Source organism: Myxocyprinus asiaticus, chromosome 9, assembly GCF_019703515.2.
Source record: "Myxocyprinus asiaticus isolate MX2 ecotype Aquarium Trade chromosome 9, UBuf_Myxa_2, whole genome shotgun sequence".
Lineage (NCBI taxonomy): Eukaryota > Metazoa > Chordata > Actinopteri > Cypriniformes > Catostomidae > Myxocyprinus > Myxocyprinus asiaticus.
In genome coordinates this window covers 16,681,841-16,696,508 of record NC_059352.1, presented here as the reverse complement: position 1 = coordinate 16,696,508, position 14,668 = coordinate 16,681,841, and the positions used below count along the sequence as shown (strand labels likewise).

Sequence of the window (14,668 nt, the reverse complement as noted above, 5' to 3'; positions counted from 1 at the left end):
TGGCAGGTACTAAGTGGTAAAGTGTTGCAGGAAATAGTTAATCTCTCTCTAATCGTGTTAGGCAGTGAAAGGTGTCAACAGCTTTAGACTTTCAGCCTACTGCCAACTCCCCCTTCTGGGTCACCTGAGCATCTTTTTTTTCTTTAGTCCTCTCTGATGAGCCTCAAGTGGATGAATCTTTGCTGTGCAATGCACCACCAGCCATGTCAGTGTTTGGGCACTGTCTTTGGTGCTGGAATCCCACTTGTGTGTGAATCATATAAGGTACAGGGGCCTCATCTTAAAAGGTTATGCAAGTGCAACCTGCACATATCTCTTAACATCTCAAAAAAAATGGGGGGGGGGGGGGGTTGACGGGGTTTCATGACCCTGCCTAATGATACTGCCTTTGATCTAATAGAGATTAACAGAGCAAATTTTTTATGTGTCTGTGATGTAAATATTTTGGTCAAGGGAGACTGTGCTTGAATGGCACACTTTTAATTCTTTGTTTAATATCTCTGGTGGAACAAACATTAAGAAACTCCATCTAGGTGCAAATGAAAGCTTAAGATCTTAGGTAAAAACAAATGCATTCAATGGAGCCAAATATTTATTTACTTTGGTTAATTAATTATTAAAGTTATGTTGTGCATTTGTGCCAACCATATTTGGGTTGGTTGGCAAAATGTTACAACACTAAACTTTTAAAAGAGAAGCAGCACACACACACACACACACACACACACACACACACACAAAAAGAAAAAAAAATTTGATAAGAAAATTGAAAAAAGGACAACACAATCAATACATGTTTGTCTTATATCATTAATATGAGTAATAATTATGTAATTAATATAATTATTTTAATATATGTTTAATGTATGTTTTTTTTTAATTGATGTGAACAATTTTTACTTATATAAACTTGTACAAATATATAAATGTTCACTTATATAAACTTAAACATTGTAAATGTATAAATGTAACATACTTTTTGATAACATAAATATTAGGAACTAATTGTTTCATTGTTACAGGCCAAACAGCAACAGCAACAACAACAACAACTGTTATTATTGTTATTGTGCATTATTTTATGTTATATATTTTTATGTAGAGGTGTTAGGTTTGTAAATAGTGTATGAAGGTTATGAATCGATATCTATCACTTTTTATATACACAATGTGCTGACCAACCCAAAAACCAATGTGCCAACCAACCCCACTCACAATCTTTTTATGAATGATGTTAGTTGGATAGCATAGCTTATCACAGGGTTTAAGCCTTTATATCAAAATAGAACTGATACACTATTAACTAAAATTAATACATTTTACAAAAAAATCTTGAGCAGTATTATCTCATAACATTTTTAGCAGAGGGGTTTACTTTCTGTTTTGACATAGATCAAATAAAAAGTTGCAAATACCCTGACAGAATCAATCAGTGTAGGTCAAGAAGGTGAACGTTACACTTTTGTTACATTTATTACGTAATTACCAGAAATCACCTTTGTACCAACCAACCCTGGTCTCCCCTATTACTGTAGCTCACAGCTTCTTAAGATATTACTGTAAACCTAATCTCAGTAAGCAAGCTTGAATCCTAATCTCAGTGGCTATGGAGGATTTTAGGGATAAGTGTCTTTCTCAAGTGGATAGATGTGTTTCACAGTTCATTGGTCAGTCGTGTAGTCACTGCACCTAACTTCAAAGTTAAATTATTATAAGATTACACTTTAATACACGGAAGAAAAGAAAGAGAGAAATATTCTGATTAAAAATGTTTTTAATCTGAGCTGGAATTTAAACTAAATTTAAATTCGTCAAAGAATCATCAGATCAAATCAAAGGAGAAATTGGTGTCCTCTCTGATTCTTTATGCAGGGACGCCATCTGTAGGAAGACTGTACACAGTCTGTTACATGCGTAGCAGATGTGGATTGGTCGGACTTCACAAGGCTCTCGCAGCTACTCCCCCTCTTCTATCAAATGAAACCGTCAGTGTCGCAGGTCTATTGCTAAAAATGACGCTTTTCATGCACGCGTGCTGTTTTTTACTCAAAATCCTTACACTACCGCTGCAAGTAGCGGAGTCGATTGGACTTTTGTCTTTCTACAAACGCGTCTTTCCTTTTATCGTGTACAGAGTTACGTTCTCGTACAATGGCAAAATGAACGAAAAGAAACGGGAATTGTTTCGAAACTTGGCTAAATTCCACCCTCCGAACGGCCCTCTGCGGATCTTGGAGGTGGGCTGTGGATCCGGGGCGAACTTCGAGCACTACCCGACGGGCTGCAAGATCATATGCACCGACCCCAACAAGCATTTTCGAAACTACCTGGAGAAAAGTATGGCGAAGAACGACCACCTCGTATATGACAGCTTCATAGTGGCGTCGGGGGAGAATCTACAGGCGGTGGACGACAACTCAGTGGATGTTGTGGTGTGCACACTGGTTCTGTGCTCTGTCAAGGATACCCCCAAGGTTCTGCAAGAGGCGAAGAGAGTTCTAAGGCCCGTAAGTTCATGACAGTCAAGGATCAAATTTGTTCCTACACTCTGCTGAATTTTCTTCAGGAAATCATTGCATTAAAAAAAATATAGTCTTAACACTCTGTAGGAATATAGCATTTTCTGAAGGAGTCCATCTGAAAATAAAGGTCGTTCAACACAGATAGCGTTACATTACATAACTGCATGCATAGCATTTGAGTTTGTTTGTCACCATAAATCGTAGAGCCGTTTCCAAATCAAGAAGAGTGATTTTCTAGAACATTTTAAACAAAATAAATAACCCATACACAAACACGCAATTTGGAGAAGGATAGCTGCAGGCAGAGCTCCAAAAAGGGGCTGGAGCTCCAAACCGCCATTAAAGATATAGGGAGCCCCATACCTAAACCTTTCCCTAACCTTAAAGGGTTAGTTCAACCAAACATTAAAATCCTCTCATGATTAACTTAACTTTATGCCATCCTAGATGTGTGTGACTTTCCTTTTTCAGCAGAATCAAAGTGAAGATTTTTATAAGCACATTTCAGCTTAGTTTGTCCATACAATGCAAGTGAATGGGTGCCATCAGGCTGCTGGCTGTTTGACGGTCCAAAGGCATATTTAGTCAGCATAAAAGTAATCCACATGACTCCAGTCGATCAATTAATGTCTTCTGAAGCAAACTGATAGGTTTGTGTAAAAAATAAATAGATAATTAAAACTTTATTAAAGGTGCTGTAAGCTATTTTTTTCATGGATAGGTATGCAAAAAAATGTCCTACTCCCTGAAAGATATTAATGAAATAAGTGTTGTGAGATATCTCACCGGTCTCTGTGATAATTCTAGACTCTATAAACAGCCAACAAAAATGTGTCTGCGGACAATGGTGCTTTCTGCCTGTCAATCAATTGTGTTTTCATAGTAAAGCAGCAAATTATTGAGGCATAATGCATTTTTATGCCATGTTGTTCATAACAGTTGTCAGTTGAGGGCACTATTTTTCAGCTGTTGTTTTTAACAACCGTTTTTGCTCTCAATAAAGCTCATTTTGGTATCTTTGGCGTGCAGGTTTTGGAAAGAGGGGTGTGGCTAATCCAATGGCTCAGTCTCATGGAAGAAGAATGGCTGAAACTGCTTACAGCACCTTTAATTAAAAAAAAATCCCTTCCTGCCAGCAGTCGATGCATCACGCTGCTGTCGCGTGACATAAGCAAAATAGCACGTTCACGCGAGAAGGCGGAAGCGCGTGCTTTGTATTCAACAGAGGAATGAATGTCGAATGAGAGTTAGGTTATTTCAAACAGCAATCCAGCGCTGGCCTGAAGCAACGATTTAAAGTTAAATACATTTTAATTATTGATTTGTTTCTTACAACAACCTATCGGTTTGCAACAGAAGAAATTAATTGATTGACTGGAGTTGTGTGGATTACTTTTATGCTGCCAAAATATGCCTTTTGGACCATCAAATAGCCAGCAGCTTGATGGCACCCATTTATTTGCAGAAATGTGTTTACAAAAATCTTCACTTCGGTTCTGCTAAAGAAGCAAAGTCATACACATCTGGGATGGCTTAAAGGTAAGTAAATCATGAGAGAAATTTCATTTTTGGGTGAACTAACCCTTTAACCATGAGCTTAAGTGACGCCCCCTTTTGGAGTTGGTGCAACTTTCTTTTGGAGTAACCACGCCCACTTCTGGACTATCTCCGCCCTCGTTTGGAGATGCTGCCCCCATTTAGAGGTCTCTGGCCTGCAGCTATACCTACTTGGCAATTTGGGGGGTGAGAAATGTGTTTATTTGTTAATGAGAAATTTGTTCTTCCTTCAGGGTGGCGCATTTTTCTTCATTGAGCATGTGGCTTCTGACCCCTCAACCTGGACTTACTTTTTTCAACATGTTCTTCAGCCATTATGGTAATATAAAAACACAGCATAAATATCATTACCATTATGTTTTACTCCGTATATCAACAGCATTGTAGTTACGTTAAAGGTGAGTATTTATTTATTTTTATTTTCTTTGTCAATTTGCTAAACGTTTAATCAAAAATTAATAGTAATAGTAGAAAAGTTTTTTTTTTTTTTATAGAAATGTAGAAGCAGCTACCTTATTCTACATAAGGTGCTAGGCACACATTCATGAGCATTGCCATGTTGAGATTACATGACGAACTGCAACTTGCATTTTTAACTGATATTCTGTTATATAAGGAGATACCAACGGTTAACTTAAGCCCACAGTATACTTCGGTTTTGGTGTACAGTCGAACACTAGCCTTTCAAAGTATACTTTATTTGGGCGGTTAGCACATGCTCACTACGACTGCAAGGAGATAATGGACTATTGATCTTAAAGAGTTTAGACCCATAAAGATGTTTTTATATTCCTTTAGACTCGAGTTATACAAATGCATGCTGACCTCCTCATACACACGCTCTTGACGTGCACATTCACAGTTGTTGTTTTCACATTCGCTACTCTGTGATAGCAATGGCTCAACTGTGAGTGTTGCCACCTTGTGGACCCACTAATTAGTGCAAATAATTCCAGGCGCATGTGCTTACTACCCATTCAGAGTACTCGCAGTTAGAAAAATCGGGCCACATGCGTTCAGTGCTAAAGCTGATGAAGAAATTTGCAGTTAATTTAGCATACTAAAGCATCTTGTCCATTGACATCCATTAAAAATGTCCTTTGCATTGTACCGCTGTGTTATGCTTTGTTTTGCTAACCTTGAAAGGTCCCCTTGGGGGAGGGGCTCTGTTTTAAAAATAAATTGGTAACTAAGCTGCTGTTTTTGCGTGGTACTCTTATCTATGCTTGTAGGTGTCAGCACAACATAAACACAAATTTTACCTAGTGCACACTTAATTGAGTGCAACAATGCCCACCCACTTTTTCAGCCGTCAGGGTTCTGGAAGTATTTTTCCCAGTATTTTTATATTTTTTTTTCCCATGGGGTTTTCATAAAAGAGTTCTAAGCCATGAACCATTGGCTTAGACACCCACGTCATGAGATTGGATGGTTACATTCCTTCAAACTCAAACTTGACAGAAACGGAACTAGATCACCTTGTTCCACTCAAACTTGACACCCCATTCTCATGGGCGATTTTAATAGTCACAACTTTCTGTGGGGCGGCAATCACTGCAATACAAAAGGTAAGAAGACTGAAGATTTTATAGATAACCATATTTTATGCCTTTTAAATAATGGATCAAATACCTACTTACACCCAGGAAATGGAACATACTCTGCGATCGATTTAACAATTTGTCAGCCTGGATTGTACTTGGACCTATCATGGAGGGTCTGGCATGACCTCTGTGGTAGTGACCACTTCCCAATCATTGTAACCATCAAAGGAAGAGAGGTAGAAACAAATGTACAAAGATGGCAAATTAAAAAAGCTAATAGGTTTCAGTTTCAAACCCTCTGTGTGAGAGGCAGAATTTTACTAAAACACTTATACTGTAGCTATAGCTAATGATACAATCCCAAGGACATCTTTAAATATGAAATGTAGGCAACTTCCATGGTTTGATAATAAATGTAAGGAAACCATAAAAGAGAGGAAGAAAGCTGAAAGGATTTTCTTTAGACACCCGTCAACTGAAAATCTTATCAAACTCAAGATGAGTAGAGCATGAGCAAGCAGAATCATAAATGAAGTTAAAAAGGAAAGCTGGAGAAAATTCGTTTCCAACTTGACAACAAGTACTTCATCAAACCAAATATGGAACTTGATAGGGGTAATGAAGGGAAAAAACAATGGCCCTCAAATACAACACATCAAACAGCATGATACACTCCTGATGTCAAAACAAGAAATTGCAAACATTTTAGCAAGAACTTTCGAAAGCAATTCATCTATTGAGAACTGTCTTCCCGCTTTTCGAATATTTCATGTTCAACAAGAAAAAGAGAAGATTAACTTTGGCTCTGGCAATGCAGAGCCCTACAACCAACCCTTCTCCATGGAAGAGCTACAGCGAGGTATAAATAAAATCCCACGACACAGCTGTTGGACCAGATAAAGTCCACTATCAATTCTTAAAGAATCTACCCCACCTCTTTCTGAAAATGCTCCTTAGAATTTTCAACTCCATCTGGATATCCGGAAAAATCCCACCTGCTTGGCATGAAGCAGAAATAATACCCATTCCAAAGCCAGGAAAAGACCATAGTGATCCCATAAATTATCGTCCTATAGCCTTAACCAGCTGCTTATGTAAAACAATGGAGAGGATGGTCAATGATCGCCTGGTCTGGGTACTGGAATCTGAACATCACATAAGTAATGCCTAATGTGGTTTCAGGAAAGGTAGAAGCACTACAGATCATCTTATTTGTCTTGAAAGCTATATTTGTGATGCTTTTATTAGAAAGGAGCATGTTGTAGCTGTCTTCTTTGATCTGGAGAAAGCCTACAACATGACGTGGAAACATGGCATTTTAAAAGATCTGTATCGAATGAATTTTAGAGGTCACCTGCCAACCTTCATTGAAAATTTTTTTATCGAACAGACTTTTTAGATAGCAAAACACCTTGTCCAATCTACATAAACAAGAACTTGGAGTACCTCAAGGTAGTATTCTATCAGTAACTCTATTTAGTATTAAAATAGACATCATTGCGAAAGTCATTGGTTCTGATGTTCATTGTAGTTTATATGTAGACGACATCTACATTTGCTACAGAAGCAAGTACATGCATACTATCGAGTGAAAAATCCAACTGAAGATAAACAAAATGCACTCCTGGTCAACTTAGAATGGTTTCAAGTTCTCACAAGCAAAAACTGTCTATATGCATTTCTGTCATGTCCGTTCGTTGCACAATGAACCAGAGCTGTTTATGGACGGAGTCCCCATCAAAGTCGTTAAAGAGAACAAGTTCCTTGGTATCAACTTTGATAGCAAGCTGTCTTTTATCCCTCATATTAAATTATTGAAAAATAAATGTTTTAAAGTTATGAACGTTTAAAGGTCTGGCAGGGTGAGCGAGAGACAGACACAGTAGGTGTGGCGTCAAGCCTCGGAGAAACATTTTTATTGGAAACAATAATAAACGTAAAAATGTCCAAAAGGGGTAATAAAGTGTCCAAGGGGGAATAGTGTTCATAATAAAAGAGGGAATCTGGCATCCTCGCGGTGAACGGGGCTCCGTGAAAGGGGCGGGGTAGAGTTCATAGGATAGCCCAGGCACGGGCTGGGTCAGTCGGCCGCTCACGCTCCCCACCAAAGTCCACGGCACATGGGGCGGTGGCGTCACTGGCGGCCTGTCTTCCCAGACCCGCGGCAAGCATGAGGGGAAGGCGGCCCGGCATCTAGCCCGTCGGTGGCAACGTGAGCAGTTCACCCCCGGCGACTCATTACAACGTCCGGGAGTCCAAAGAATGGGTTCGGCAGTGCGTCCACTTGTCCGATCCCTCCCAGCTCTGGTCCTGGGCGTGCGAGGATGCCAGTGTGTGCACACATAGAGATTTGAAGCTGGCTCCCCGAGAAGAGGTGCGCACTGCGTTTTAAAGACAGCGGTGATGAAGCATTATCCCCATCAGGTGTGCTTCATTCACCGCTGACCAAATGAGGCTTATTAATTATGCACCTCTTCTCACTCTCCCACCCAACTCCCATCGTGAGCCTGGTTGAAGGGCGGCCCTAAGAGGCGGGGTGACGATGACAAGCCAGAGGGGTGGATCATTCCGCCACATCTCCCCCCAAGCGTCACCCCGTCAGCACCTCCTCCCACCCTCACATCCAATCATGGAATCCAGAGCCAGAGGTGCACACTCTTTATCTGCCCACTCGGGAATGCTACTTCCTCAACAAAGCCCTACGGTCGGAGTGGACGTAAGGGGGATACCTCTCCGGGCCAACTCCTCCTCTCACTCGCACCCAGGTGGGAACAGAGAAAAAACACGAATTAATATGACAGCCTCAGCCAGCTACAAGGCAAATGCTTATTAAGTGCCACTTACCCTTTGCTGCAGCTGGGAGGCCGCCCTTGTGTTTTCTCCGTCCCACTCCAGGCTTTCCATCGAACTGGCGAATGAGAGGAAGAGTGACGTAAATGTTGGTGCCCAAATATACTGTCTTTGCCCACAAAAGTGCCAGCATCCTCCACCACTGTGGCAGGGTGAGCAAGAGACAGACACAGTGTGTGTGGCGTCAAGCCTCGGAGAGGCATTAATTGGAAACAATAATAAACGTAAAAATGTCCAAAAGGGGAGGAGACAGTTCAACTCATATGAATCTGTACAGAGCCTTGATTCGCTCAGAGCTGGACTATGAAAGAATCATTTATGGATCAACCAGGAGATCATACATACGACTTCTAGATACTGTTCACCACCAAGGTATTTGACTGGCCTTAGGAGCATACAGAACATCACCAATTCAAAGTTTATATGTGGAAGCCAATGAACCTTCCTTGGAAATCATACGCCTAAAGCTGAGAAAATCCAGCCTATCCAGTAGTTTTCTCAACTCAACATTCAATACTATATTAAAGAAAACCAAGTCACATTTGTCCATTTGGCCTATGTGTAAAAACCCATCTGGAGAATCTGAAAGTGGATCTAAGCATTCTGGAGCAGACACATTTTTGCAAAATCTCCCCATGGGATCTAAAAAAGCAAAATATCCATCTGGATTTAACGAGAAACCAAAAATCAAAAACTCATCTGAATGAATTTTACCAACAATTCCTGGATATAAGAGCAGTGTTCCTCCAATATATCCCAATATATACAGATGGATCCAAATCTGGAAATCAAGTGGCAGCAGACTTTGCAACAAGTCAACTGTGTCAAGGCATCTGCATCCCCAACCAAAAATCAGTTTTTACTGCAGAGGCAAATGCTTCATTACTAGCACTGAAGTTCATTGAGACTGTTCCACAGAAATCCTTTTTAATGATAACTGATTCTAAATCATGTCTGGAAGCATTGAAGTCTATAAGAACCGATCACCCAACAATCGTGAAGATTTTAAACAAAGTGTCATCTCTGGAATCAAATAATTTTAGTATTATTTTCTGCTGGGTATCTGGCCACTCAGGAATCTCTGGAAATGAACAAGCAAATAGAGCTGCCAAAGAAGCATTATCCTCAGAACCAGTAAAATGCTCTATTCCATTCACAGACCTAAAACCAGCATTAAACGTATACAATAAAAACAAATGGCAGTCAGAATGGGATCAATGTTTAACCAACAAATTACGGGAAATAAATCTTGTTGTTGGGACAAGACACATATTCCCTTTTAATAATCATTGAGATCAAGTCACTTACACTCGATGGCGTATAGGACATGCAAGGCTCACACACCAGTTTTTACCATCTGGAGAAAATTCACCAAAGTGCCCATCCTGTCAGAGCCCACAATCCATTAAACATGTCTTACTGTACTGTAACGCTTCTACACACTTGAGGAACCTGTATTATTCTGTTGACACTTTTAAAAAGGTTTTTAACCAAGTAAATCCAAATTTAGTTTTAAGGTTTTTAGAAAAAATTAATCTTAAACAGCTTTTTTAGTTTTACTTTTGAATAACTAAACTGGCTCTCGCCATGGATATAGCCATAGAAGCTGGCATGGCATTAAAAAAGGAAAGAAAGAAAGAAATATTGAATGGTTGCTGAAGCGGTTGTTTTGTGCACTTTGTTTGCCGCAATTATCTGACTGGTGGATCATTTCCCTTTCATGGATCATAGACCATGGATACTGAAGTTCTTTACCAGGAATTCCAATTTTTACAAAAAAAGAAGATGAAATAATGCAGACTGATGGTTTCAATAGAAGCATCTACCATCGATTAACAACCTCTTAGCTCACGGTAGGTCTGTCTTCAAATACGTATGAGTTATTGTTAAAAATCAATTCACCTATTGAAAAATGAATGGGATTTTTGCTTCTGGAACCCAACTCAGGTACTCTATAATTCTTTACCTCAAGCCAGATTAACTAAATGGATAAAAGTCCACTGCTTTCAATGCAGTGGATATCACAAATGTACAGAAATTTATAATTTTAAGTAACTAATTGAAATTGCAGCTTTTGTACATTTGAAATCCCCCACCCCCCACCCCCAAAAAATAATAAAAAATAAATAAATAATAATAAAAAATAAAAAGAAATCAACATATTCTTTGCCTTAAAGCTGATTGTAATTTCTGCACCACTGAATGACAATACAAAAATAAACATAGTTTTCCAACACCCTTTTAAATACACCCCCGTCTGCTTTTGATTAAAAAGATAGTCCCGCCCCCAACTCACGCCATTGGATGAGCCAATGTTGCTCTGTCGTGCTGGACAGGTCACTCAAAAACTGAGGAATTTTTATAGTGCCACAGAGACATGGTGTTTAAAGTTTTCGAGAAAAATAACCTACGAATGGCTTACTTATAGTTGTCTCTGCATATTAGGATGGGGTAGGAGTATTTTTTTTTAACACTGAAAAAGTTACTTTTGCCTTAACCAGAATTCCTGCATTTAACATGACAAGGATAGACTGCTGGTATCAAGGCATATAGAATGGAGTAATGTCCTCAGTAAAGACCACACGTCAATCCTGCAGAAAATCTATGGACTAAAATAAGAATGGCTTACAATTTTGCATTTATATGTATGTATGTTTGTCAGGTACTATTTTGGAGATGGATGCGAGACAACTCGTACTACTTGGAAGCACCTTGAAGCAGCTGGCTTCTCTGACCTGCAGCTACGACATATCCAAGCCCCTCTTATTTTCATAATTAGACCACACATTGTTGGTTATGCCGTCAAATAATTAATATGAATTTTGTTAAAAAATAGAGAAAACCCTTCTAATGGTTATCTCAAGCATTTGTTCTTTTCAAATTTAACATTTTAAATGTTTATGTAAGAGCACTTTGTATTAAACAGTAAAATGGCATTTTTGTTTAATGTGCAAACAAAGAACACCAATACTGCATTACACCATTTGTGTGAATGTATCTTGTTGACCGTGTAACCTGTTTGTAAAACGCATTACTACCAAGATAACACAAAGTACAAAAAAGAAAAAAATACAGGCAAAAAGTAAAATAATGAAACACTTTCAACTGGATAGAACAGAGGCTTTTAAAGATGCAATGCAGTCTGTGAAATGGAAAAAGTTATATTATTGTTTGCTCTGCACAGCATTGAAGTAAGCTGAAGGACACATTGCAAGGAAATGGCACCACAAAATATAGTTTGTAATGTGGGCAATGAAACTGCATTTATTTGTTGATGCGGTATATGTATTTCTTGTGATCTGGAATCAAGCCAGGTTTTGTTAGATTGTGAATGCATAAAAGAGCCAAATTGACATCTAGTGGCTAGGAGGTATATATAGCCTAACCAGACGTCTTTTAGAGCTGCTTGAACAAGATAAACACAAAGTGGATTACATTGTGCTTTAAGTGAATGTTAGTGGCGATTTCTTCTCTGCTGGCTTAACATGCCAAATAAATAAATATTTTTCATTCACAATCACCTTTTTGCCTATGTATTTTTAATCGCTTTCCACTCTCAATTAATCTACAAACAAATAGAGAAAAACGAAAAGTTTATCCAGTCAGAATTTATTCCAAAGTGTGACAACTCTTTCACAAATCACATGCCCGAAGCAGCGCGGGAGTTTGAGCTCCACCCCCTCAGGCCTTCAGAATTTCTGCAGAATCCCTCAACAGTGCAAATGAATGAGCAACTAAAGTCAGATTGTCAGATTCATCAGTCAATCAGATTGATATATTCTTGGTGGGTGTGATTTTTAGGATGTGTCCCGTTTTTTTTTTCTTCAGCAATTCAAATGCTAGGGGGAGGTATAAACAATATTATAAGAATACTTTAAAGAGTGTACATGCTTGTAAAATTCGAATAGCTTTTTGTTTCTTCGAGGGCAATATTGACTCAATATAATGCTTCACTTCATTTTTAAATACTATAAAACATGTTTTTTTCCCTGAAAATTTACATTTATGAATGTGAAATTTAGCCATTAAAATGAAAAATTAATAAAATAAGTGCAGGTTTGTTTATCTTTGGAGTTTACAATAATACCTAAAAGAACATCTTTCCACTGTAATGTAAAATTTTCATCAACATTTCCAACAATAAAATCAAGTACATTTTGCAAAAAAAATAAATAAATAAATAAATAAAAGAAATAAAAGAAAAAGACACAAGGGCAGTGCCAAAATAAATGAACAGCTGTCTCTGGCTTCTGCTTGCAAAAGCTACAACTTTCATCTATATCTTTTTTAAACTTGGTTAAATACTGTTTAGGAGGGTATATTCTGTGAAGGAGTTTAAACGATACTTCTTTAACCTTGTCTGTTAAGAGAAAGTGACTGGGCAGAAGCCAGACTTTTTTCCAGTCATCATCACTCACAAACTGACTCCAATATGCAATTACATTTGGTCTCGAAACAACATCCTTCTGGAAAAGGGCTCTTATTGATCTATTATAATTATTACAATGACAGGAGAAACATATTTTACCTACAAGGGAGTGATTTGGTGAGAGGGGTGGGAGATGCTGGTAATCTAATCTTTTTTACTGTTTAAACAACATACATATTTTAGAAGAAATTGCGCCAAAGACAGTTGCGAATTCCCTTGATGGTATGGGAATATTATATTTTGCTATGAATTCCTAGGATATGTCCCGGTTGAGGCCTTCTAGCTGGCTTTGAGTGACGCAATTACGCTTTCAGTGACGTATTTTGAAAGCGAAGGGCGCGAGATCTTGCTGACGAGTCGGCTGTCATCACTGCTGGTATTGCCGCTGAGAAAGAGATCCTTATGGATTTAAAAACACCAGACGTTCTGCTGATTGTGCGACTGATTAATTAAACAGGAAAGGAGGACTGATTTCACTTCAAGCGAATTGGTAAGTGCTTTTTGCATTTTTATAGCAACATCAGGAGTTTTCTAAGTGTAAATTAGGCTGCTTGAGAATTCAGTGTCGGATCAAGTTTTGAAAAGTAGTGCTGTGTTCCATTCAACTCGGAAAGTCGGATTTTACAACTTCCTACTACGAAAAGTGCAATGTAATGCATCTTGAAGTCAGAATTACAACTTGTAGGCTCGTGCAGAAATTCTCAACTCCGATTTCAGCGAGATGCAGGGACATGATGTCACACAAACATGTCGACACTCAGGGAGATATACAAAGTAGGTGATAAACCTTCACTTTATTAAGTAATATCGATAAATGAGTTTGTTTCCACATTACATGATATTAAAGCTTGTTTAACAAATGTCTGCAGAAACAGGTGCATAAAACATGGTAAATTATAATCTCTTTTGATAATCGTACACCTGAAGCACAAATGCTAGCGCTGCAGTATTGTTTATCAGTTGGGTTGCTAGGAGACATCTGTTAAGCTAATGGGAGCATTGCAGTTCCGAATATCGGGAATGGAATGCATTTATGGTCGGAGATATCAAGTAGGAATATCCCACATCCAACTTGAATGGAACGCAGCATAACCATGTACCCTGACGAAATGAAATTTATTGCAAGAAACATTTAAACCACAAATATTATTAGATCGATTTTTCCAGGTATTATAGACCTCCTTGGTAGATTCGCATGAAAATGTATGATTTTTAATGTCTGTTTGGGAGACGTTCATTTCACAAAACAGTCATGCTGCAGTTAAAATTAGGCTTGCTTGATCATTAAGTGTCGTTTCAAGTTCTGGCTTTCGTGCGTGGATGTTTATAAATGTCAATTGTTATTACTAGTTAGCTGCGACACAATGTATGATGCTCAAAGGCATAGTGTGTCTTATTCATTGTGAAACTGTGTTTTCTTAATGGTATGAATCACACCGCCCGCCACTGGAATGTTATGAGGCATAAACTTAATGTTTTCATACCACGGAACTGGCTAAATGTGCGCTATATATATATATATATATATATATATATATATATATATATATATATATATATATATATATATATATATATATATTTAATGATTAATAAATAGCAAGATTTTTTTCTACTACCACGTTAAATAATATCCTCAGTTTAGCCCCTCCTTCCTTTTGAAATACAAAATCCACCCTATTGTTCAAATGATGTAAAGTTATCCATTTGTTTATTAAACATTTAGAAACTTTTTCAATGTGCATGTTAGTGGCTTTCTGACTGTC

At 38.2% G+C, this 14,668-nt stretch overlaps 1 protein-coding gene across 1 annotated transcript; it reads left to right on the top strand.

Moving 5' to 3' along the window:
• The first annotated feature begins 1,944 nt into the window (after positions 1–1,944).
• LOC127446153 (putative methyltransferase-like protein 7A) lies at positions 1,945–11,993 on the top strand. Its single transcript, XM_051706848.1, has 3 exons — positions 1,945–2,507; positions 4,313–4,398; positions 11,136–11,993. Exons 1-3 carry the CDS (start codon positions 2,013–2,015, stop codon positions 11,281–11,283), a joined length of 729 nt encoding a protein of 242 aa, XP_051562808.1. The 5' UTR covers positions 1,945–2,012; the 3' UTR covers positions 11,284–11,993.
• Positions 11,994–14,668: the final 2,675 nt, after the last annotated feature.